This window comes from Engystomops pustulosus, chromosome 11 (genome assembly GCF_040894005.1).
Source record: "Engystomops pustulosus chromosome 11, aEngPut4.maternal, whole genome shotgun sequence".
NCBI classification, from domain to species: Eukaryota; Metazoa; Chordata; class Amphibia; order Anura; family Leptodactylidae; genus Engystomops; species Engystomops pustulosus.
This window is the reverse complement of record NC_092421.1, coordinates 74671506-74693786: the sequence shown is the minus strand read 5'-3', so window position 1 is coordinate 74693786 and position 22281 is coordinate 74671506. Positions and strand designations below refer to the sequence as shown.

At 57.7% G+C, this 22281-nt stretch overlaps 1 protein-coding gene across 4 annotated transcripts in view; it reads left to right on the top strand.

Moving 5' to 3' along the window:
• The window catches only part of SHTN1 (shootin 1), a 49405-nt gene that overhangs the window by 24559 nt on the left and 2565 nt on the right, over nt 1-22281 (top strand). The window contains exons 6-17 of one of the 4 annotated variants that reach the window (XM_072129515.1): nt 104-201; nt 294-375; nt 6411-6505; nt 6676-6822; nt 6964-7117; nt 7322-7430; nt 7725-7810; nt 16115-16221; nt 17327-17398; nt 21302-21346; nt 21544-21664; nt 21745-21916. In XM_072129515.1, the coding sequence (XP_071985616.1) occupies nt 104-201; nt 294-375; nt 6411-6505; nt 6676-6822; nt 6964-7117; nt 7322-7430; nt 7725-7810; nt 16115-16221; nt 17327-17398; nt 21302-21346; nt 21544-21664; nt 21745-21916 (1288 nt within the window). Of the gene's footprint in view, nt 1-103; nt 202-293; nt 376-6410; nt 6506-6675; nt 6823-6963; nt 7118-7321; nt 7431-7724; nt 7811-16111; nt 16222-17326; nt 17399-21301; nt 21347-21543; nt 21665-21744; nt 21917-22281 lie in introns of all 4 variants that reach the window. The other 3 variants (XM_072129514.1, XM_072129517.1, XM_072129516.1) reach the window with 3 other exon arrangements.

Below are 22281 nucleotides of genomic sequence, written 5' to 3'. Positions count from 1 at the left end.
TTCACTAAGATTGTGCGTATTTAGTGTTTATCTATCAGTCTGCTGTGATGTCGTCCGTGTCCTCATGGCGGCTGAGACTCATTTTCTCCTCCTTCTCCTTCAGATCTTCAGGAGCGGATCCTTTGTGAGCAGAAGGAGAAGTCAGCGCTATCGCTGGAGCTGGAGGATCTGCGCTCCAAACTGTTGGAGCTCATAGAGGAGGTGTGTGGAGGAGACCCTATATCTGTGCGCCCCCAGTGGTGTCAGTGGATGGTCCATCCTTCATCTTTTTTTTATTTTTTGATTATTTTCAGGTAAACATCACAAAAAAAGAGAACGTCTCCCTGAGTAAGGAAGTCTTTGATCAGCGGAAACTGTTGGAGAAGTACAAGCGAGGTGTGTGGCCCCCGGGTTCGCTATTAGGGTTAGGCTTTCCTCAGTCTACGCCCAGTTTATGGCTTTGTATCCGACTATAGGGGCGTCAAAGATGCACCGTGCTATAGGGACGCAGGCCGCACGGTCTGCTATAGGGACCACACTGTCTAGTATAGTGGCATACACCACACGGTCTAGTATAGTGGCATACACCACACGGTCTAGTATAGTGGCATACACCACACTGTCTAGTATAGTGGCATACACCACACTGTCTAGTATAGTGGCATACACCACACGGTCTAGTATAGTGGCATACACCACACGGTCTAGTATAGTGGCATACACCACACTGTCTAGTATAGTGGCATACACCACACTGTCTAGTATAGTGGCATACTCCACACGGTCTAGTATAGTGGCATACACCACACGGTCTAGTATAGTGGCATACACCACACGGTCTAGTATAGTGGCATACACCACACGGCCTAGTATAGTGGCATACACCACACTGTCTAGTATAGTGGCATACACCACACGGTCTAGTATAGTGGCATACACCACACGGTCTAGTATAGTGGCATACACCACACGGTCTAGTATAGTGGCATACACCACACTGTCTAGTATAGTGGCATACACCACACGGTCTAGTATAGTGGCATACACCACACTGTCTAGTATAGTGGCATACACCACACGGCCTAGTATAGTGGCATACACCACACTGTCTAGTATAGTGGCATACACCACACGGTCTAGTATAGTGGCATACACCACACTGTCTAGTATAGTGGCATACACCACACGGTCTAGTATAGTGGCATACACCACACGGTCTAGTATAGTGGCATACACCACACGGCCTAGTATAGTGGCATACACCACACTGTCTAGTATAGTGGCATACACCACACGGTCTAGTATAGTGGCATACACCACACGGTCTAGTATAGTGGCATACACCACACGGTCTAGTATAGTGGCATACACCACACGGTCTAGTATAGTGGCATACACCACACGGCCTAGTATAGTGGCATACACCACACGGTCTAGTATAGTGGCATACACCACACGGCCTAGTATAGTGGCATACACCACACTGTCTAGTATAGTGGCATACACCACACGGTCTAGTATAGTGGCATACACCACACGGTCTAGTATAGTGGCATACACCACACTGTCTAGTATAGTGGCATACACCACACGGTCTAGTATAGTGGCATACACCACACGGTCTGGTATAGAGGCATACACCACACGGTCTGGTATAGTGGCATACACCACACTGTCTAGTATAGTGGCATACACCACACGGTCTAGTATAGTGGCATACACCACACGGTCTAGTATAGTGGCATACACCACACGGTCTAGTATAGTGGCATACACCACACGGTCTAGTATAGTGGCATACACCACACGGTCTAGTATAGTGGCATACACCACACGGTCTAGTATAGTGGCATACACCACACGGCCTAGTATAGTGGCATACACCACACGGCCTAGTATAGTGGCATACACCACACGGCCTAGTATATGGACGTGGGCTGCACGGTGCTCTCTAGGGAGCTTACGCAGTGTATAATATCCGTAGATCATTGGAGACCCCGTGCAGGAGCAGTGGCCTGATGGTTGTGGTTCCTCTGTTCTGTAGCAAACCCTCAGCTGTGTGAGGAGGAGCAGACCAGGAGGATGTTGTGGCTGCGGTTCTGTCACACGGTGGGTCGGTGCATCCCCCTGCTCCCCCCGCACGCGGCTTCACCTCCGACTTGTTTGCTGACACGACTCTTCAGATCTGACAATTGCTGCCTTTCTTAATTGCTTCTCCTTTGATTAGTAATTAAGGTCCATTGAAGGAAGGAAGCATGAATATTAATGTGGCGCTGGCAGGGAGCGGGCCAGTGATTATAATCAGTATGGGGGGGCCGGGGCGGGATTGGGAGGGTCTGTTTACAGCAGGTTATTAACACAGTTCAGCAGTTAATGGGATTAGAAACTTAGGCTAATTGTAGTGTTTATTGTAAGAGACGCCTGGAGGTGCAGGACACTCATCAGGAGCCTCTAGCTCTCGTCCATGGCGTGCAGCGCCCCCTCTAGCTCTCATCCATGGCGTGCAGCGCCCCCTCTAGCTCTCGGCCATGACGTGCAGCGCCCCCTCTAGCTCTCATCCATGGCGTGCAGCGCCCCCTCTAGCTCTCATCCATGGCGTGCAGCGCCCCCTCTAGCTCTCATCCATGGCGTGCAGCGCCCCCTCTAGCTCTCGGCCATGACGTGCAGCGCCCCCTCTAGCTCTCATCCATGGCGTGCAGCGCCCCCTCTAGCTTTTATCCATGGCGTGCAGCGCCCCCTCTAGCTCTCATCCATGGCGTGCAGCGCCCCCTCTAGCTCTCATCCATGGCGTGCAGCGCCCCCTCTAGCTCTCATCCATGGCGTGCAGCGCCCCCTCTAGCTCTCGGCCATGGCGTGCAGCGCCCCCTCTAGCTCTCATCCATGGCGTGCAGCGCCCCCTCTAGCTCTCATCCATGGCGTGCAGTGCCCCCTCTAGCTCTCATCCATGGTGTGCAGCGCCCCCTCTAGCTCTCATCCATGGCGTGCAGCGCCCCCTCTAGCTCTCATCCATGGCGTGCAGCGCCCCCTCTAGCTCTCATCCATGGCGTGCAGCGCCCCCTCTAGCTCTCATCCATGGCGTGCAGCGCCCCCTCTAGCTCTCATCCATGGCGTGCAGCGCCCCCTCTAGCCCTCATCCATGGCGTGCAGCGCCCCCTCTAGCCCTCATCCATGGCGTGCAGCGCCCCCTCTAGCTCTCGGCCATGGCGTGCAGCGCCCCCTCTAGCTCTCATCCATGGCGTGCAGCGCCCCCTCTAGCTCTCATCCATGGCGTGCAGCGCCCCCTCTAGCTCTCATCCATGGCGTGCAGCGCCCCCTCCAGCTCTCATCCATGGCGTGCAGCGCCCCCTCTAGCTCTCATCCATGGCGTTGCAGCGCCCCCTCTAGCTCTCATCCATGGCGTGCAGCGCCCCCTCTAGCTCTCATCCATGGCGTGCAGCGCCCCCTCTAGCTCTCATCCATGGCGGGCAGCACCCCCTCTAGCTCTCGTCCATGGCGGGCAGCGCCCCCTCTAGCTCTCGTCCATGGCAGGCAGCGCCCCCTCTAGCTCTCGTCCATGGCGGGCAGCGCCCCCTCTAGCTCTCGTCCATGGCGGGCAGCGCCCCCTCTAGCTCTCGGCCATGACGTGCAGCGCCCCCTCTAGCTCTCATCCATGGCGTGCAGCGCCCCCTCTAGCTTTTATCCATGGCGTGCAGCGCCCCCTCTAGCTCTCATCCATGGCGTGCAGCGCCCCCTCTAGCTCTCGGCCATGACGTGCAGCGCCCCCTCTAGCTCTCATCCATGGCGTGCAGCGCCCCCTCTAGCTCTCATCCATGGCGTGCAGCGCCCCCTCTAGCTCTCATCCATGGCGTGCAGCGCCCCCTCTAGCTCTCGGCCATGACGTGCAGCGCCCCCTCTAGCTCTCATCCATGGCGTGCAGCGCCCCCTCTAGCTTTTATCCATGGCGTGCAGCGCCCCCTCTAGCTCTCATCCATGGCGTGCAGCGCCCCCTCTAGCTCTCATCCATGGCGTGCAGCGCCCCCTCTAGCTCTCATCCATGGCGTGCAGCGCCCCCTCTAGCTCTCGGCCATGGCGTGCAGCGCCCCCTCTAGCTCTCATCCATGGCGTGCAGCGCCCCCTCTAGCTCTCATCCATGGCGTGCAGTGCCCCCTCTAGCTCTCATCCATGGTGTGCAGCGCCCCCTCTAGCTCTCATCCATGGCGTGCAGCGCCCCCTCTAGCTCTCATCCATGGCGTGCAGCGCCCCCTCTAGCTCTCATCCATGGCGTGCAGCGCCCCCTCTAGCTCTCATCCATGGCGTGCAGCGCCCCCTCTAGCTCTCATCCATGGCGTGCAGCGCCCCCTCTAGCCCTCATCCATGGCGTGCAGCGCCCCCTCTAGCCCTCATCCATGGCGTGCAGCGCCCCCTCTAGCTCTCGGCCATGGCGTGCAGCGCCCCCTCTAGCTCTCATCCATGGCGTGCAGCGCCCCCTCTAGCTCTCATCCATGGCGTGCAGCGCCCCCTCTAGCTCTCATCCATGGCGTGCAGCGCCCCCTCCAGCTCTCATCCATGGCGTGCAGCGCCCCCTCTAGCTCTCATCCATGGCGTTGCAGCGCCCCCTCTAGCTCTCATCCATGGCGTGCAGCGCCCCCTCTAGCTCTCATCCATGGCGTGCAGCGCCCCCTCTAGCTCTCATCCATGGCGGGCAGCACCCCCTCTAGCTCTCGTCCATGGCGGGCAGCGCCCCCTCTAGCTCTCGTCCATGGCGGGCAGCGCCCCCTCTAGCTCTCGTCCATGGCGGGCAGCGCCCCCTCTAGCTCTCGTCCATGGCGGGCAGCGCCCCCTCTAGCTCTCGTCCATGGCGGGCAGCGCCCCGTCTTGCTCTCGTCCATGGCGGGCAGCGCCCCCTCTAGCTCTCGTCCATGGCGTGCAGCGCCCCCTCTAGCTCTCGTCCATGGCGGGCAACGCCCCGTCTTGCTCTCGTCCATGGCGGGCAGCGCCCCCTCTAGCTCTCGTCCATGGCGGGCAGCGCCCCCTCTAGCTCTCGTCCATGACGTGCAGCGCCCCGTCTTGCTCTCATCCATGGCGTGCAGCGCCCCCTCTAGCTCTCGTACATGGCGTGCAGCGCCCACTCTAGCTCTCGTCCATGGTGTGCAGCGCCCACTCTAGCTCTCGTCCATGGCGTGCAGCGCCCCCTCTAGCTCTCATCCATGGTGTGCAGCGCCCCCTCTAGCTCTCGTCCATGGCGTGCAGCGCCCCCTCTAACTCTCGTCCATGGCCGGCAGCGCCCCCTCTAGCTCTCGTCCATGGCGGGCAGCACCACCCTTCCCTCCCACAATCCATGGGGGGTTGAAGCAGTCCCTTTCGCCTTTGATCCTGGTTGTGCAGGGCCAAGGCTGAAAGTGAAGGATGGCGCAGGGTGTGGATCCCTGTGGTGGGGGGCAGGTGGTGGATCCCAATGGGTGGGGGGCAGGTGGTGGATCCCAATGGGTGGGGGGCAGGTGGTGGATCCCAATGGGTGGGGGGCAGGTGGTGGAACCCAATGGGTGGGGGGCAGGTGGTGGAACCCAATGGGTGGGGGGCAGGTGGGGGATCCCAATGGGTGGGGGGCAGGTGGTGGAATCCAATGGGTGGGGGGCAGGTGGTGGAACCCATTGGGTGGGGGGCAGGTGGTGGAACCCAATGGGTGGGGGGCAGGTGGTGGAACCCAAAGGGTGGGGGGCAGGTGGTGGAACCCAATGGGTGGGGGGCAGGTGGTGGAACCCAATGGGTGGGGGGCAGGTGGTGGATCCCAATGGGTGGGGGGCAGGTGGTGGATGCCAATGGGTGGGGGGCAGGTGGTGGATCCCAATGGGTGGGGGGCAGGTGGTGGATCCCAATGGGTGGGGGGCAGGTGGTGGATCCCAATGGGTGGGGGGCAGGTGGTGGAACCCAATGGGTGGGGGGCAGGTGGTGGATCCCAATGGGTGGGGGGCAGGTGGTGGAACCCAATGGGTGGGGGGCAGGTGGTGGATCCCAATGGGTGGGGGGCAGGTGGTGGATCCCAATGGGTGGGGGGCAGGTGGTGGATCCCAATGGGTGGGGGGCAGGTGGTGGAACCCAATGGGTGGGGGGCAGGTGGTGGATCCCAATGGGTGGGGGGCAGGTGGCGGATCCCAATGGGTGGGGGGCAGGTGGCGGATCCCAATGGGTGGGGGGCAGGGAGTGGGTCCCAGTGGTGGAGGGTGAATCCTTATGGTGGAAGTTGGTAGGAGGGTGGGGAGTGGATGCTGGTGTATCCCTCGGCAGGGAGTGGGTGGCGGTTGTGGATGCCACGGCTGGGAGTGGGTGGGGGCAGGGAGTGGCTGATTCTGCTGCTCTACAGATGTGGTCCTTGCCTTCAGAGGAACTTATACTGATGTCTACTCCTGGGGGCCCGGGGCCCTGCTCATCACTTTTATATTTATTTTTTGCAGTGTCCATCCTGGCAGTAGAAGAATATGAGGAGTTGCAGTGCAACCTAGAGATGGAGAAAGATCTCCGAGCACAAGCAGAATCACTGGCACAGGAGGTATGTGGCCGAAAACCGGGGGGCATCACGGGGACACATCAGAAAAGGAAGGGGGCACATTGCAGGGGTAGTTGTCTGCAGATATCTGCTGCTTCCTCTGGCGGGGGGCACTGTGTGAGCAGGACTGGGCTCGGGTGTTTGATTGGCCATTCACGTTATTGTTTCTTCAGATGTACATAGAGCAAAATAAGCTGAAAAGACAGAGCTGCCTCCTGCTGCAGAGCATCGCGCCTGAAGATCAACTCCTCAAGGCTTTGGAAGAGAACGCCAGGTTAACCCATCAACTGGAGGAGGCAGAGATCAAGCATCAGCTGAAGGTGACGGGCGCCCCACACACTCCTGGAACTACAGGGAGCGTAGGGATCTCTCCACAATGGATTGCAGGAGAGGGGTCACAGAGGTTTAGAGGGGAAGGTGCAGCACAGAGTATTTTATAATACAGATCTTTTTGCTCATAGGTGAAGGAGCTGGAGGATGAACTACAAGAAGCAAAGCTGCGGAAGGAGGTGCAGAGTCTAAAGAAACAGCTGGAGATCCTGGAGGAGGAGAAGAAGGACCTGGAGAGCCGACTACACAATGCAGAGTCCGCAGTCAGGGACCTGAAACACTCCGGTATATTCTCTCGCCTTTTTTTCTTTATTTTCTGTCCTTTTTGCTCTCTTTTTTTTCTCTTTTTTTTTTTTTCTTCTCTTCTTTCTTTCTTTTCTTTTTTTTTTTTTTTTTCTTTCTCTTTTTCGGTGTCTCTGGCGGGGGACGCTCTGTTACAGTGTGCCAGTTACTTCCTTCTTCTCATTTCTGAATCTTTACTGTTTCCAGTGGATGAGCTCCAGAAGCGGCTCCATCAGGCAGAGAAGACTCCTCCACCTCCTCCTCCTCCGCCACCACCGCCCCCTCTACCTCCACCTCCACCACCAAACCCCATCCGGTAAGCTGCAACCCAGTTGGAGGTTGATAATGTGATTTTAGACCTCTGCTTGCTGACAGTGAATGTGGATTGTTGATATGCACAAGCTGCGTCTTGTACACAACTGCAGGGTTTGTTACAATGTACCAGGACAGAAATCCCTGCTGTTGGGTCAGAATGATCCATTTGCTGGGATCAGAAAGTAACAGATGAAACCTGTGAGAAGGTGTTGGGGATCTTGTGATGTGCGGTTTGGGGGACACCTTTACCCTGCAGTCGTTCTTGTATGACATTGACTCCTCCTGTCATCCTCAGGTCCCTTATGTCCATTATCAGGAAGAAGCCCTCGGCCACAGCTGCCATCACAACCAAGCAGCAAAGTGCACCACAGCCGGACAGTGGTAAGAAGTCCTCAAGCACCCCCCAATCCAGAACCCATCCCATTATTTTATGTGACCGTGGCAGTGTTTGGGGTCTTTGCCTTCCTCTAGATCAGGGGGACCTATGGCTCTGGATCCAGATGTGGCTCTTTTGATGGCTGCTTCTGGCTTTCAGACAAATCATTTATGAATAGCGATGGTCAGTGTGTACATGTAAGACACACACAGTGATGATCACAGGCAGCGATGTTACCGCTGCCTCCGTCCTTTGTGTGACCAAGGTGCCATCACTGCACCGCTGCTTGGGTGACAGCGCCTGAATCATAGAGTACAGCAGCATCCACTCCTCTCTATGAGAAGCCGCTGAAGGAAGAGTAGGTAGGTGAGTATTCCCTTTTTTTTTGTGCTGTGACTACCAATCTACTGGGGCATGTGCTAGCGCTACCTATCTACTAGGGTCTGTGGGCGTTTGATGGGGCTACTTGTCTACTGGGAGGTATTTGCTGTGGCTACCTATCTACCTTGGGCATGTGCTGTGGCTGCCTATTTACTAGCAGGCATGTGATGGTGCTCCCTTTTTACTGGGGGGTATATGCCGTGGTTACCAATATACTGGGGAGCATGTGCTGTGGATACCTATTTACTAGCAGGCATGTGATGGTGCTCCCTTTCTACTGGGGGGCATGTGCAGTGGTTACCAATATACTGGGGGGGCATGTGCTGTGGCTACTCATCTACTTGGGGGCATGTGCTGGGGCTACATATGTACTGGGGGGCATATGCTGGGGCTACCCATTTACTGGGAGCATGTGCAGTGGCTAACTATTTACTGGGGGCATGTGCTGGGGCTACCTATCTACTGGGGGGCATGTGCATATTGTAGCCTCTCACACAATTAAATTTTTATATATGTGGTGTTCATGGCTCTCTCAGCCAAAAATGTTCCCAAACCCTGCTTTAGCTCCTTGCTCTCTGGGCCCAGTATTGAAGGAGGGGGGGGGGGTCTGCTCTCCTCTGGGACTAGCAGTGTTGGGGGGTGTCTGCTCTACTCTGACCGCTCTGTGGGCCTAGCATTGCTGGGGGGTGTCTGCTCTCCTGTGGATGCTCTCTAGGCCTAGCAGTGTTGGGGGGTGTCTGCTCTACTCTGGCCGCTCTCTGGGCCTAGCAGTGTTGGGGGGTGTCTGCTCTACTCTGGCCGCTCTCTGGGCCTAGCAGTGTTGGGGGGTGTCTGCTCTCTTCTGGCCGCTCTCTGGGCCTAGCAGTGTTGGGGGTTGTCTGCTCTCCTCTGGCCGCTCTCTGGGCCTAGCAGTGTTGGGGAGTGTCTGCTCTCCTGTGGATGCTCTCTAGGCCTAGCAGTGTTGGGGGGTGTCTGCTCTACTCTGGCCGCTCTCTGGGCCTAGCAGTGTTGGGGGGTGTCTGCTCTACTCTGGCCGCTCTCTGGGCCTAGCAGTGTTGGGGGGTGTCTGCTCTCTTCTGGCCGCTCTCTGGGCCTAGCAGTGTTGGGGGTTGTCTGCTCTCCTCTGGCCGCTCTCTGGGCCTAGCAGTGTTGGGGAGTGTCTGCTCTACTCTGGCCGCTCTCTGGGCCTAGCAGTGTTGGGGGTTGTCTGCTCTCCTATGGCCGCTCTCTGGGCCTAGCAGTGTTGGGGGTGTCTGCTCTCTTGTGGCCGCTCTCTGGGCCTAGCAGTGTTGGGGGGTGTCTGCTCTACTCTGGCCGCTCTCTGGGCCTAGCAGTGTTGGGGGGTGTCTGCTCTCTTCTGGCCGCTCTCTGGGCCTAGCAGTGTTGGGGGGTGTCTGCTCTCCTCTGGCCGCTCTCTGGGCCTAGCAGTGTTAGGGGTATCTGCTCTCCTCTGGCCGCTCTCTGGGCCTAGCAGTGTTGGGGGTATCTGCTCTCCTCTGGCCGCTCTCTGGCCCTAGCAGTGTTGGGGGGTATCTGCTCTACTCTGGCTACTCTCTAAGCCTAGCAGTGTTTGGGGGGTGTCTGCTCTCCTCCGACCGCTCTCGGGCCTATCAGTGTTGGGGGTGTCTGCTCTCTTCTGGCTGCTCTCAGGGCCTAGCAGTGTTGGGGGGTATCTGCTCTACTCTGGTCGCTCTCTGGGCCTAGTTGTGTTGGGGGTTGTCTGCTCTACTCTGGCCACTCTCTGGGCCTAGCAGTGTTGGGGGGTGTCTGCTCTACTCTGGCCCTAGCAGTGTTGGGGGGTGTCTGCTTTTCTCCGGCCGCTCTCTGGCCCTAGCAGTGTTGGGGGGTGTCTGCTCTCTTCTGGCCGCTCTCTAGGCCTCGCAGTGTTGGGTGGTATCTGCTCTACTCCGGCCGCTCTCTGGGCCTAGCAGTGTTGGGGGGTGTCTGCTCTACTCTGGCTGCTCTCTAAGCCTAGCAGTGTTTGGGGGGTGTCTGCTCTCCTCCGACCGCTCTCTGGGCCTATCAGTGTTGGGGGATGTCTGCTCTCTTCTGGCTGCTCTCAGGGCCTAGCAGTGTTGGGGAGAGTCTTCTCTACTCTGGCCGCTCTCTGGGCCTAGCAGTGTTGGGGGGTTTCTGCTCTACTCTGGTCGCTCTCTGGGCCTAGCAGTGTTGGGGGGTGTCAGCTCTACTCCGGCCGCTCTCTGGGCCTAGCAGTGTTGGGGGGGTGTCAGCTCTACTCTGGCCCTAGCAGTGTTGTGGTGTGTCTGCTCTACTCTGGCCGCTCTCTGGGCCTAGCAGTGTTTGGGGGTGTCTGCTCTACTCTGGCCGCTCTATAGGCCTAGCAGTGTTTGGGGGTGTCTGCTGTCTGCTCTACTCTGGCCGCTCTATAGGCCTAGCTGTGTTGGGGGGTGTCTGCTCTCCCCTGGCCGCTCTCTGGGCCTAGCAGTGTTGGGGGGTGTCTGCTCTCCTCTGGTCACTCTCTAAGCCTAGCAGTGTTGGGGGGTGTCTGCTTGCCTCTGGCCGCTCTCTGGGCCTAGCAGTGTTGGGGGGGTGTCTGCTCTACTCTGGCCGCTCTCTGGGCCTAGTTGTGTTGGGGGGTGTCTGCTCTCTTCTGGCCGCTCTCTAGGCCTAGCAGTTTTGGGGGGTGTCTGCTCTACTCTGGCCGCTCTCTGGGCCTAGTTGTGTTGGGGGGTGTCAGCTCTACTCTGGACGCTCTCTGGCCCTAGCCGTATTGGGGGGTGTCTGCTCGCCTCTGGCCACTCTCTGGGCCTAGCAGTGTTGGGGGGTGTCTGCTCTACTCTGGCCGCTCTATAGGCCTAGCAGTGTTGGGGGGTGTCTGCTCTCCCCTGGCCGCTCTCTGGACCTAGCAGTGTTGGGGGTGTCTGCTTGCCTCTGGCCACTCTCTGGGCCTAGCGGTGTTGGGGGTTGTCTTCTCTCCTCTGGTCGCTCTCTGGGCCTAGTAGTGTTGGGGGGTGTCTGTTCTCCTCTGGCTGCTTTTGGGCGTAGCAGTGTTGGGGGGGGGGTGTTCTGCTCACCTCTGGCCGCCCTCTGGGCCTAGCAGTGTTGGGGGGTATCTGCTTTGCTTTCCGCTCTCTCTGGACCTAGCAGTTTTGGGGGGTTTCTGCTCTACTCTGGTCGCTCTCTGGGCCTAGTTGTGTTGGGGGGTGTCTGCTCTACTCTGGCCACTCTCTGGCCCTAGCAGTGTTGGGGGGTGTCTGCTCTACTCCGGCCGCTCTCTGGGCCTAGCAGTGTTGGGGGTGTCTGCTCTCCTCTGGCTGCTCTCTGGGCCCAGCAGTGTTGGGGGGTGTCTACTTTTCTCGCTCTTGGCCTAACAGTGTTGGGGGGGTGTCTGCTCTCCTCTGGTCGCTCTCTGGGCCTAGCAGTGTTGGGGGGTGTCTGCTCTACTCTGGCCGCTCTCTGGGCCTAGCAGTGTTGGGGGGTGTCTGCTCCCCTCTGGTCGCTCTCTCTGGGCCTAGCAGTGTTGGGGGGTGTCTGCTCTACTCTGGCCGCTCTCTGGGCCTAGCAGTGTTGGGGGGTGTCTGCTCTCCACTGGCCGCCTTCTGGGCCTAGCAGTGTTGGGGGGTGTCTGCTCTCTTGTGGCCGCTCTCTGGGCCTAGCAGTGTTGGGGGGGGGGGGTGTCTGCTCTCTTGTGGCCGCTCTCTGGGCCTAGCAGTGTTGGGGGCATCTGCTCTCCTCTGGTCGCTCTCTGGGCCTAGCAGTGTTGGGGGTGTCTGCTCTACTCTGGTCGCTCTCTGGGCCTAGCAGTGTTGGGGGGTGTCTGCTCTCTTCTGGACGCTCTCTGGGCCTAGCAGTGTTGGGGGGTGTCTGCTCTCTTCTGGCCGCTCTCTGGGCCTAGCAGTGTTTGGGGGTGTCTGCTCTACTCTTGCCGCTCTCTGGGCCTAGCAGTGTTGGGGGGTGTCTGCTCTCCTCTGGCCGCTCTGTGGGCCTAGCATTGCTGGGGGGTGTCTGCTCTCCTCTGGCCGCTCTCTGGGCCCAGCAGTGTTGGGGGGTGTCTGCTCCCCTCTGGCCGATCTCTGTGCCTAGCAGTGTTGGGGGGGGGGTTGTATGCTCTTCTCTTGTCGCTCTCTGGGCCTAGCAGTGTTGGGGGTGTCTGCTCTCCTCTGGCCGCTCTCTGGGCCTAGCAGTTTTGGGAGTTGTCTGCTTTCCTCTGGTCGCTCTCTGTTCCTAACAGTGTTGGGGGTGTCTGCTCTTCTCTGGCCGCTCTCTGGGCCTAGCAGTGTTAGGGGGTATCTGCTCTCCTCTGGCCGCTCTCTGGGCCTAGCAGTGTTGGGGGGTGTCTGCTCTCCTCTGGCCGCTCTCTGGGCCTAGCAGTGTTGGGTGGTATCTGCTCTCTTCTGGCCGCTCTCTGGGCCTAGCAGTGTTGGGGGGTGTCTGCTCTCTTCTGGCCGCTCTCTGGGCCTAGCAGTGTTGGGGGGTGTCTGCTCTCCTCTGGTCGCTCTCTGGGCCTAGCAGTGTTGGGGGTGTCTGCTCTACTCTGGTCGCTCTCTGGGCCTAGCAGTGTTGGGGGGTGTCTGCTCTCTTCTGGACGCTCTCTGGGCCTAGCAGTGTTGGGGGGTGTCTGCTCTCTTCTGGCCGCTCTCTGGGCCTAGCAGTGTTTGGGGGTGTCTGCTCTACTCTTGCCGCTCTCTGGGCCTAGCAGTGTTGGGGGGTGTCTGCTCTCCTCTGGCCGCTCTGTGGGCCTAGCATTGCTGGGGGGTGTCTGCTCTCCTCTGGCCGCTCTCTGGGCCCAGCAGTGTTGGGGGGTGTCTGCTCCCCTCTGGCCGATCTCTGTGCCTAGCAGTGTTGGGGGGGGGTTGTATGCTCTTCTCTTGTCGCTCTCTGGGCCTAGCAGTGTTGGGGGTGTCTGCTCTCCTCTGGCCGCTCTCTGGGCCTAGCAGTTTTGGGAGTTGTCTGCTTTCCTCTGGTCGCTCTCTGTTCCTAACAGTGTTGGGGGTGTCTGCTCTTCTCTGGCCGCTCTCTGGGCCTAGCAGTGTTAGGGGGTATCTGCTCTCCTCTGGCCGCTCTCTGGGCCTAGCAGTGTTGGGGGGTGTCTGCTCTCCTCTGGCCGCTCTCTGGGCCTAGCAGTGTTGGGTGGTATCTGCTCTCTTCTGGCCGCTCTCTGGGCCTAGCAGTGTTGGGGGGTGTCTGCTCTCTTCTGGCCGCTCTCTGGGCCTAGCAGTGTTGGGGGGTGTCTGCTCTCCTCTGGTCGCTCTCTCTGGGCCTTGCAGTGTTGGCGGGGTGTCTGCTCTCCTCTAGCCGCTCTCTGGGCCTAGCAGTGTTGGGGGGTGTCTGCTCTTCTCTGGCCGTGCTCTGGGCCTAGCAGTGTTCGGGGGTGTCTGCTCTCCTCTGGTTGCTCTCTGGGCCTAGCAGTGTTGGGGGGTGTCTGCTCTCCTCTGGCCGACCTCTGGGCCTAGCAGTGTTGGGGGGTATCTGCTCTCCTCTGGCTGCTCTCTGGGCCTAGCCGTTTTGGGGGGGGTGTCTGCTCTACTCTTGCCGCTCTCTGGGCCTAGCAGTGTTGGGGGTTGTCTGCTCTCCTCTGGCCGACCTCTGGGCCTAGCAGTGTTGGGGGGTATCTGCTCTCCTCTGGCTGCTCTCTGGGCCTAGCAGTGTTGGGGGTGTCTGCTCTCCTCTGGTCGCTCTCTGGGCCTCGCAGTGTTGGGGGGTGTCTGCTCTCCTCTGGCCGCTCTCTGGGCCTAGCAGTGGTGGGGGGTGTCTGCTCTCCCCTGGACGCTCTCTAGGCCTAGCAGTGTTGGGGGGTGTCTGCTCTCTTCTGGACGCTCTCTGGGCCTAGCAGTGTTGGGGGATGTCTGCTCTACTCTGGCTGCTCTCTGGGCCTAGCAGTGTTGGGGGGTGTCTGCTCTCCACTGGCCGCTCTCTGGGCCTAGCAGTGTTGGGGGTATCTGCTCTCTTGTGGCCGCTCTCTGGGCCTAGCAGTGTTGGGGGGTGTCTGCTCTCTTCTGGCCGCTCTCTGGGCCTAGCAGTGTTGGGGGTATCTGCTCTCCTCTGGCCGCTCTCTGGGCCTAGCAGTGTTGGGGGGTGTCTGCTCTAATTTGGCCGCTCTCTGGGCCTAGCAGTGTTGGGGGGTGTCTGCTCTCCACTGGCCGCCTTCTGGGCCTAGCAGTGTTGGGGGGTGTCTGCTCTCCTCTGGCCGCTCTCTGGGCCTAGCAGTGTTCGGGGGTGTCTGCTCTCCTGTGGCCGCTCTCTGGGCCTAGCAGTGTTGGGGGGTGTCTGCTCTTCTCTTGTCGCTCTCTGGGCCTAGTAGTGTTGAGGGGTGTCTGCTCTCCTCTGGCCGCTCTCTGGGCCTAGCAGTGTTCGGGGGTGTGTGCTCTCCTCTGGCCGCTCTCTGGGCCTAGCAGTGTTCGGGGGTGTCTGCTCTCCTCTGGCCGCTCTCTGGGCCTAGCAGTGTTGGGGGGCGTCTGCTCTCCTCTGGCCGCTCTCTGGGCCTTGCAGTGTTGGGGGGTATCTGCTCTCCTCTGGCCGCTCTCTGGGCCTAGCAGTGTTGGGGGGGGGGGTATCTGCTCTCCTCTGGCCGCTCTCTGGGCCTAGCAGTGTTGGGGCGGGGGGGAGTCTGCTCTCCTCTGGCAGCTCTCTGGGCCTAGCAGTGTTGGGGGGTGTCTACTTTTCTCGCTCTTGGCCTAGCAGTGTTGGGGGGTGTCTGCTCTCCTCTGGTCACTCTCTAAGCCTAGCAGTGTTGGGGGGTGTCTGCTCTCTTGTGGCCGCTCTCTGGGCCTAGCAGTGTTGGGGGGTGTCTGCTCTCCTCTGGTCACTCTCTAAGCCTAGCAGTGTTGGGGGGTGTCTGCTCTCTTGTGGCCGCTCTCTGGGCCTAGCAGTGTTGTGGTGTGTCTGCTCTCTTGTGGCCGCTCTCTGGGCCTAGCAGTGTTAGTGGGTGTCTGCTCTCCTCTGGTCACTCTGTAAGCCTAGCAGTGTTGGGGGGTGTCTGCTCTCCTCTGGTCGCTCTCTGGGCCTAGTTGTGTTGGGGGGTGTCTGCTCTCTTCTGGCCGCTCTCTGGGCCTAGCAGTGTTGGGGGTGTCTACTTTTCTCGCTCTTGGCCTAGCAGTGTTGGGGGGTGTCTGCTCTCTTGTGGCCGCTCCCTCTCCTTTGGCCGCTCTCTGGGCCTAGCAGTGTTGGGGGTGTCTGCTCTCTTGTGGCCGCTCTCTAGGCCTAGCAGTGTTGGGGGTGTCTGCTCTCTTGTGGCCGCTCTCTGGGCCTAGCAGTGTTGGGGGGTGTCTGCTCTCTTCTGGCAGCTCTTTGGGCCTAGCAGTGTTGGGGGTATCTGCTCTCCTCTGGTCACTCTCTGGGCCTAGCAGTGTTGGGGGGTGTCTGCTCTCCTCTGGTCGCTCTCTGGGCCTAGCAGTGTTGGGGGGTGTCTGCTCTCCTCTGGCCGCTGTCTGGGCCTAGCAGTGTTGGAGGGTGTCTGCTCTCTTCTGGCTGCTCTCTGGGCCTAGTAGTGTTGGGGGGTGTCTACTCTCCTGCACCGGCAGTGAAGGGGTTACCTGTTAACACGAGTTGTAATATGTGTTTTCTCGCTGTAATAATCGGCGTCTTGTGCCGTTCAGTAAATGTCAGTATGTAAAGTGGGGAATTAAGTGCCCCCCTGCCACGGCCTGCACATCGCATCTGACAGCCCCCTCCCCCTGCAGTCGTGCACGCTGCATCTGACAGCCGCTCCCCGCCAGCCGCTGCTTTTAAGTCATTCACCAGCGACAATGGAAAAGCGAAAAATCTGAAAATGAATTTCCCATTGTAATAATCAGATAATGGAGCTTGAAACGTGCTGACGGCACCATTGTACAGTCCTGCGGGGGAACTCCACGCTCTTAAAGGGGCCGCAGGAGAGGCCTGTATGAAGTGATGGTGAGGGGTGGGTGCAGGGGTCACCGCTGTGACAGCAGGGGTCTCTGATCTTCTGCTGTGTCCCCCTCCAGCAGAGAATGTGGGCGACCTGAAGAGGCAGGCGGTGGAGGAGATGATGGACCGCATCAAGAAGGGTGTGCATCTGCGGCCCGTGCAGCAGACGGTGCGAGCCAAACCTCAGGTGAGAGACCGCCTGCATGTAGGCTGCACTATAGAGCAGGGGTGCCCATGTAGGCTGCACTATAGAGGCGGGTGCCCATGTAGGCTGCACTATAGAGCAGGGGTGCCCATGTAGGCTGCACTATAGAGGTGGGTACCCTTGTAGGCTGCACTATAGAGGTGGGTACCCATGTAGGCTGCACTATAGAGCAGGGGTGCCCATGTAGGCTGCACTATAGAGCAGGGGTGCCCATGTAGGCTGCACTATAGAGCAGGGGTGCCCATGTAGGCTGCACTATAGAGCAGGGGTACCCATGTAGGCTGCACTATAGAGCAGGGGTACCCATGTAGGCTGCACTATAGAGCAGGGGTGCCCATGTAGGCTGCACTATAGAGCAGGGGTGCCCATGTAGGCTGCACTATAGAGCAGGGGTGCCCATGTAGGCTGCACTATAGAGCAGGGGTGCCCATGTAGGCTGCACTATAGAGCAGGGGTGCCCATGTAGGCTGCACTATTGAGGAGGGGTGCCCATGTAGGCTGCACTATAGAGCAGGGGTGCCCATGTAGGCTGCACTATTGAGGAGGGGTGCCCATGTAGGCTGCACTATAGAGCAGGGGTGCCCATGTAGGCTGCACTATAGAGCAGGGGTGCCCATGTAGGCTGCACTATAGAGCAGGGGTGCCCATGTAGGCTGCACTATAGAGCAGGGGTGCCCATGTAGGCTGCACTATAGAGCAGGGGTGCCCATGTAGGCTGCACTATAGAGCAGGGGTGCCCATGTAGGCTGCACTATAGAGCAGGGGTGCCCATGTAGGCTGCACTATAGAGCAGGGGTGCCCATGTAGGCTGCACTATAGAGGCGGGTGCCCATGTAGGCTGCACTATAGAGCAGGGGTGCCCATGTAGGCTGCACTATAGAGCAGGGGTGCCCATGTAGGCTGCACTATAGTGGGGGTCCTCTTTCTGCATTCAAAAGTCAAACCCCCCGTGAAGTAGCATTGCAGTGACATTTGTGTCTGAACTATGATGTGACTGGAGCATAAGGCTCCATAATATCAGGATTTACATATATAAGAGGTGTCAGAATGTTTAAGAATAAAGGATCACTGTACATTGTATGACCAGGTAACTACTAAAGAACATGGGCCCACTGTGGCCCCACCAGCTCCCCCCACGGCAAATGTGGAAGAAGCAAAAGTAAGACCATGCATGGCGTGTGACGTCCCTGATGCATGGCGTGTGACGTCCCTGATGCATGGCGTGTGACGTCCCTGTTGCATGGCGTGTGACGTCCCTGATGCATGGCGTGTGACGTCCCTGATGCATGGCGTGTGGCGTCCCTGGTGCATGGCGTGTGGCGTCCCTGGTGCATGGCGTGTGACGTCCCTGATGCATGGCGTGTGACGTCCCTGATGCATGGCGTGTGACGTCCCTGGTGCATGGCGTGTGGCGTCCCTGGTGCATGGCGTGTGGCGTCCCTGGTGCATGGCGTCCCTGGTGCATGGCGTCCCTGGTGCATGGCGTGTGACGTCCCTGGTGCATGGCGTGTGACGTCCCTGGTGCATGGCGTGTGACGTCCCTGGTGCATGGCGTGTGACGTCCCTGGTGCATGGCGTGTGACGTCCCTGGTGCATGGCGTGTGACGTCCCTGGTGCATGGCGTGTGACGTCCCTGGTGCATGGCGTGTGGCGTCCCTGGTGCATGGCGTGTGGCGTCCCTGGTGCATGGCGTGTGACGTCCCTGGTGCATGGCGTGTGACGTCCCTGATGCATGGCGTGTGACGTCCCTGATGCATGGCGTGTGACGTCCCTGATGCATGGCGTGTGACGTCCCTGATGCATGGCGTGTGACGTCCCTGATGCATGCTCCGTGGCACATTAATGGCCGCTCATATCTTCCATGTGTGTGTTAGCCCTCATCCCCCGCATGCTGTGAGTGGACTCCATGTTGTTTTCCATTACGTCTGCTGTTTTTGTTCTTCTGAGCCACTTCTGGATCAGTATTTTCTGAATCCGTCCTTGCCTGTTCCTCAGAGCCCTATGGATTGGCCCTGTTCCTTGGAGCCCCCTCTGAATCCATCCCTGTTTTCTGTTAGCAAAGCTCCCACATGCTGAGAGTTGCCACCATGTTGTTTTAGATTATGGCTGCTGTACTTGGAGCACCTGGGGAGTCATTATCGTTCTTTAAAGCCACCACTAGGTCATTCCCTATCCTCTTTTCTCTGAGCACCTGTTCTTGTAACGTTTGAGCCCTCTCCATATAAATCCCAGTCCCTATTCCTGCAGATCGGTCCCCGTCCTTTTCTGAGCCACCTCCTGATCCATCCGTTTTCTTTCCGCATAGCCCTCACCGGATCAGTCCCTCTTTGTTCCTTGGCGCCCCCCTCTGTATCGGACTCCACACCATATCAGTCCTCTCCGGATCAGACCCCCTGTCCCTCATTCCTCAGAAAACCTCTCCAGCTGCATCCGTGATTTCTTTCCGTGGAACCCACACCCAATCAGTCCTTGTTCCTTGAAGCCTTCCAGATTAGTCCACAGCCTCTTTCTTTGGAGCACCTTCCAGGTCAGTCCCTGGAGGGGCAGATACATCAATTTTCTTTTCGCTGAGCCTCCACCATTTGTGTCCCCATCCTTGTTCCTTTGAGTCCCCTCCAAAACAGTCCCCATCTTTCTTAGGAGGCTCCACCGGATTAGTCCATGTCCTTGTTCCTCTGAGCCCCCTCCGGGTCAGTCCATTCTCCTTCCTCGAATGCCCAACCAGATCAGTTCATTGGAGCCCTCACCAGATCAGATCAGTGTTCTTCTAAGCTCCCTGTACATCAGTCCTCATTCATTGAAGACCGCACCAGACCATTTCTGTTCCCATCCTTGTTCCTTTGAGTCCCTCCAAAACGGTCCCAATCATCTTCCTAGGAGGCTCCACCGGATTAGTCCCTGTCCTCCGTCTGTCGGGCCCACACAGGATAAGTTTTCGTTCCTTGGGGACCCCTTGGGGATTAGTCCACATCTAAATTCCTTGTAGATTCCTGCGGATTTGTTTGCCTCCTCTTTCAACAGAGCCCCCTCTGGAACCCATGTTCATTCCTTGGAGCCCCCTCTGGATCACTTTCCCTGAATTCTGACCATGTTGATGTCCATTATTGCCTTTGTACTTTTTCTTTCTAGGAGCATAGGATAAGTCCTTGCCCTTGTCCTTCAGAGCCTCCTCCTGATTTTCCCTCTGAACTAATTATAGATATTTAAAGGGGTATTCTCGCCTGGGCGTTCACATTCAGTTTCACTAATCTTCCATTTATAAACATTTCTTCAATTGGATGTTATTAAAAAAAATGTTCCTGTGTGAAGATAATTTCCCATAAATGTAGTCATTCTGTCCCTTAGAAACCAGATGGCTTCCTCGGTTACGACCACGTCACACTCTGGCAGCGGGGGCCAGGCATGAGCTATAGAGTCCTGTCTGACCTCCTGGATTCAGCAATCATTGCCACAGGATGGCTGTGGGTCATGTAGTAAATCCCGGACATTTCATATACAAAAACCTTTTGTTTCTTTGTGCAATCCCTCCAGCAGAGGTGGCCGTATCCGAGGAAGCTATCTCGTTTCTAAGGGACAAAATGACTACATTTATGAGAAATTATCTTCACACAGGAACATATTTTTTAATAACATCCAATTGAAGAAATGTGTACATATGGCAGATTAATGAAACTGAATGTGACTTCCCAGACGAGAATACCCCTTTAAATTACAACTCCAAAAATGTATAGAAAATAAGATTTTCGTTCACGTTCCTCGGAGTCCCCTCTGGGTCAATCCCAGTTTTGCGTTCCTCGGATTCCCCTCTGGGTCAATCCCAGTTTTGCGTTCCTCGGATTCCCCTCTGGGTCAATCCCAGTTCTCGTTCCTTGGAGTCCCCTCTGGGTCAATCCCAGTTCTCGTTCCTCGGATTCCCCTCTGGGTCAATCCCAGTTCTCGTTCCGCGGAGTCCCCTCTGGGTCAATCCCAGCTTTGCTTTCCTCGGAGTCCCCTCTGGATCAGTCCCTGTCCTCATTCCTCGGAGTCCCCTCTGGGTCAATCCCAGTTCTCGTTCCTCGGAGTCCCCTCTGGGTCAATCCCAGCTTTGCGTTCCTCGGAGTCTCCTCTGAATCAGTCCCTGTTCTCATTCCTCGGAGCCCCCTCTGGATCAGTCCCAGGTCTCGTTCCTCGGAGCCCCCTCTGGATCAGTCCCAGGTCTCGTTCCTCGGAGCCCCCTCTGGATCAGTCCCTGTTCTCATTCCTCGGAGTCCCTCTCTGCAGAGCTCCCAGATGAGTTTTGGTCCTCATTTCTTGGAGCCCCTTCTGCATAAGTCCCCTGTCCTCCATTTGATGTGCTGGTGAATTCCTGGCAATGTGTGTTCTGCAGATTCACATTATGTGGCGTGACTGCGCTGACCGCTCCGCGATTGTTGTCTCAATGGAAAACACGTCCTTGAGTCCGTTAACAAAGATGTAATTTACTATAAACTGCCTCAAGTGGACGAGGTGAAGGTGGGGGCCGGGTAGGGGGCTCTCAGGCTGGAGTGCTGCCATTGTGTGCACATAATACACACCGGCTCCTTCATATCACAAGGTGTCAGACGCTGCCAGATTTCCCAGGTTCTTCCATGAGAAGCTCCGAGCCAACGTATATGTGTCGTGCAAATCCACTAGGCCTCTGATTTCTATACGGCTCCAAGATATCAGGATAACGAGTACTTGGGTGATGAGACACGCGGAGACCATTAGTGCCCTCAAAGAGTGACTCACATTTATTACAAACATAAATGGAGACTTATAACAAGATATGTGGCTCACAGATCAGGGTCTCCGTTTCTTTTGAAAACTCCACCTATTCTATTGGATCACAACAAATATAAGTGTCAGACTATAACATGCTTTTTACAAATCTCGCTTAGAAATGGCTGATAAATGAGAGCAATAGATTGTCTTCACGTGCAAAGCAGTTGCCTCTGCCCAGGAGTAAATGGCTGGTAAATGCGGGCAGCATCATGTGGAGCCTAGGGGAGGTTGCGCCCCCTGGTGTCTGCTCTGTTATAATGCTGCTGGTGTATTTTTTCAGGTAGATCAGTCCCACAGTGCGGTGCAAGAGCTACGGGGTATTCTGGTAAGTGGCACTCCTGCCCCCTGTACCACTCCCTCTCGCTGTACATCTCCTTACTCTCACTCTCCTTCTTACTTTTCTCTTCTTCTTCTCCCTTTTCCTGTCCTTTTCCTCTCCATCCCAGTTTTTCCTATCCTTCTTACTCTTCCTCTCCATCCCAGTTTTTCCTCCTTCTTCTTACTCTTCCTCTGCTTCTTCAGGATTCTATAGGCTCCGCCCCCAGCAGGAAACGCCTTGGAGCCACGCCCGGAGCCTCCACTGAAAGTGAACTGGAAAGAATTTTACGACGTCGTAAAGTGACAACTGAGTCAGACGCTTGCGGTAAGCGGTAGTTTCCTGGATGTCCTCACCTCCCCTGATGCTCATTTTATGTGTCTGTGACTCCTGCTTCTTAACTCCAGGTGCAGCGGGGACCCTCGGTGCCCTGGAATCCAAATCGATGCCAGTCCTAGGTATGGCAGCGGCTTCACCTTTCTGCCCGCTGCAGGATCCTGAGAATGTGGCTGGAGGCAGCGGGGGAGGGAGGCCGATGCTGCTGACTGATAAGCGGATCCACACCAAGGTGTCCTCTCAGTAAGTAGATGGAGATTCTGGGGGCGGCCTTCATCACACTGAGAGGGTCAGAGAGCGCCAGAGGGCTCCTACTGCTCCTCAGCTACACCTGTCACCAAGCCACAGTGTCCCAGAGCACCCCCCCGCCGGGCCAAGCCACAGTGTCCCAGAGCACCTCCCCGTCGGGCCAAGCCAGTGTCCCCACGCGCCACCCCGCCGGACCAAGCCACAGTGTCCCAGAGCACCCCCCCGCCGGGCCAAGCCACAGTGTCCCAGAGCACCCCCCCGCCGGGCCAAGCCACAGTGTCCCAGAGCACCCCCCCGCCGGGCCAAGCCACAGTGTCCCAGAGCACCTCCCCGTCGGGCCAAGCCAGTGTCCCCACGCG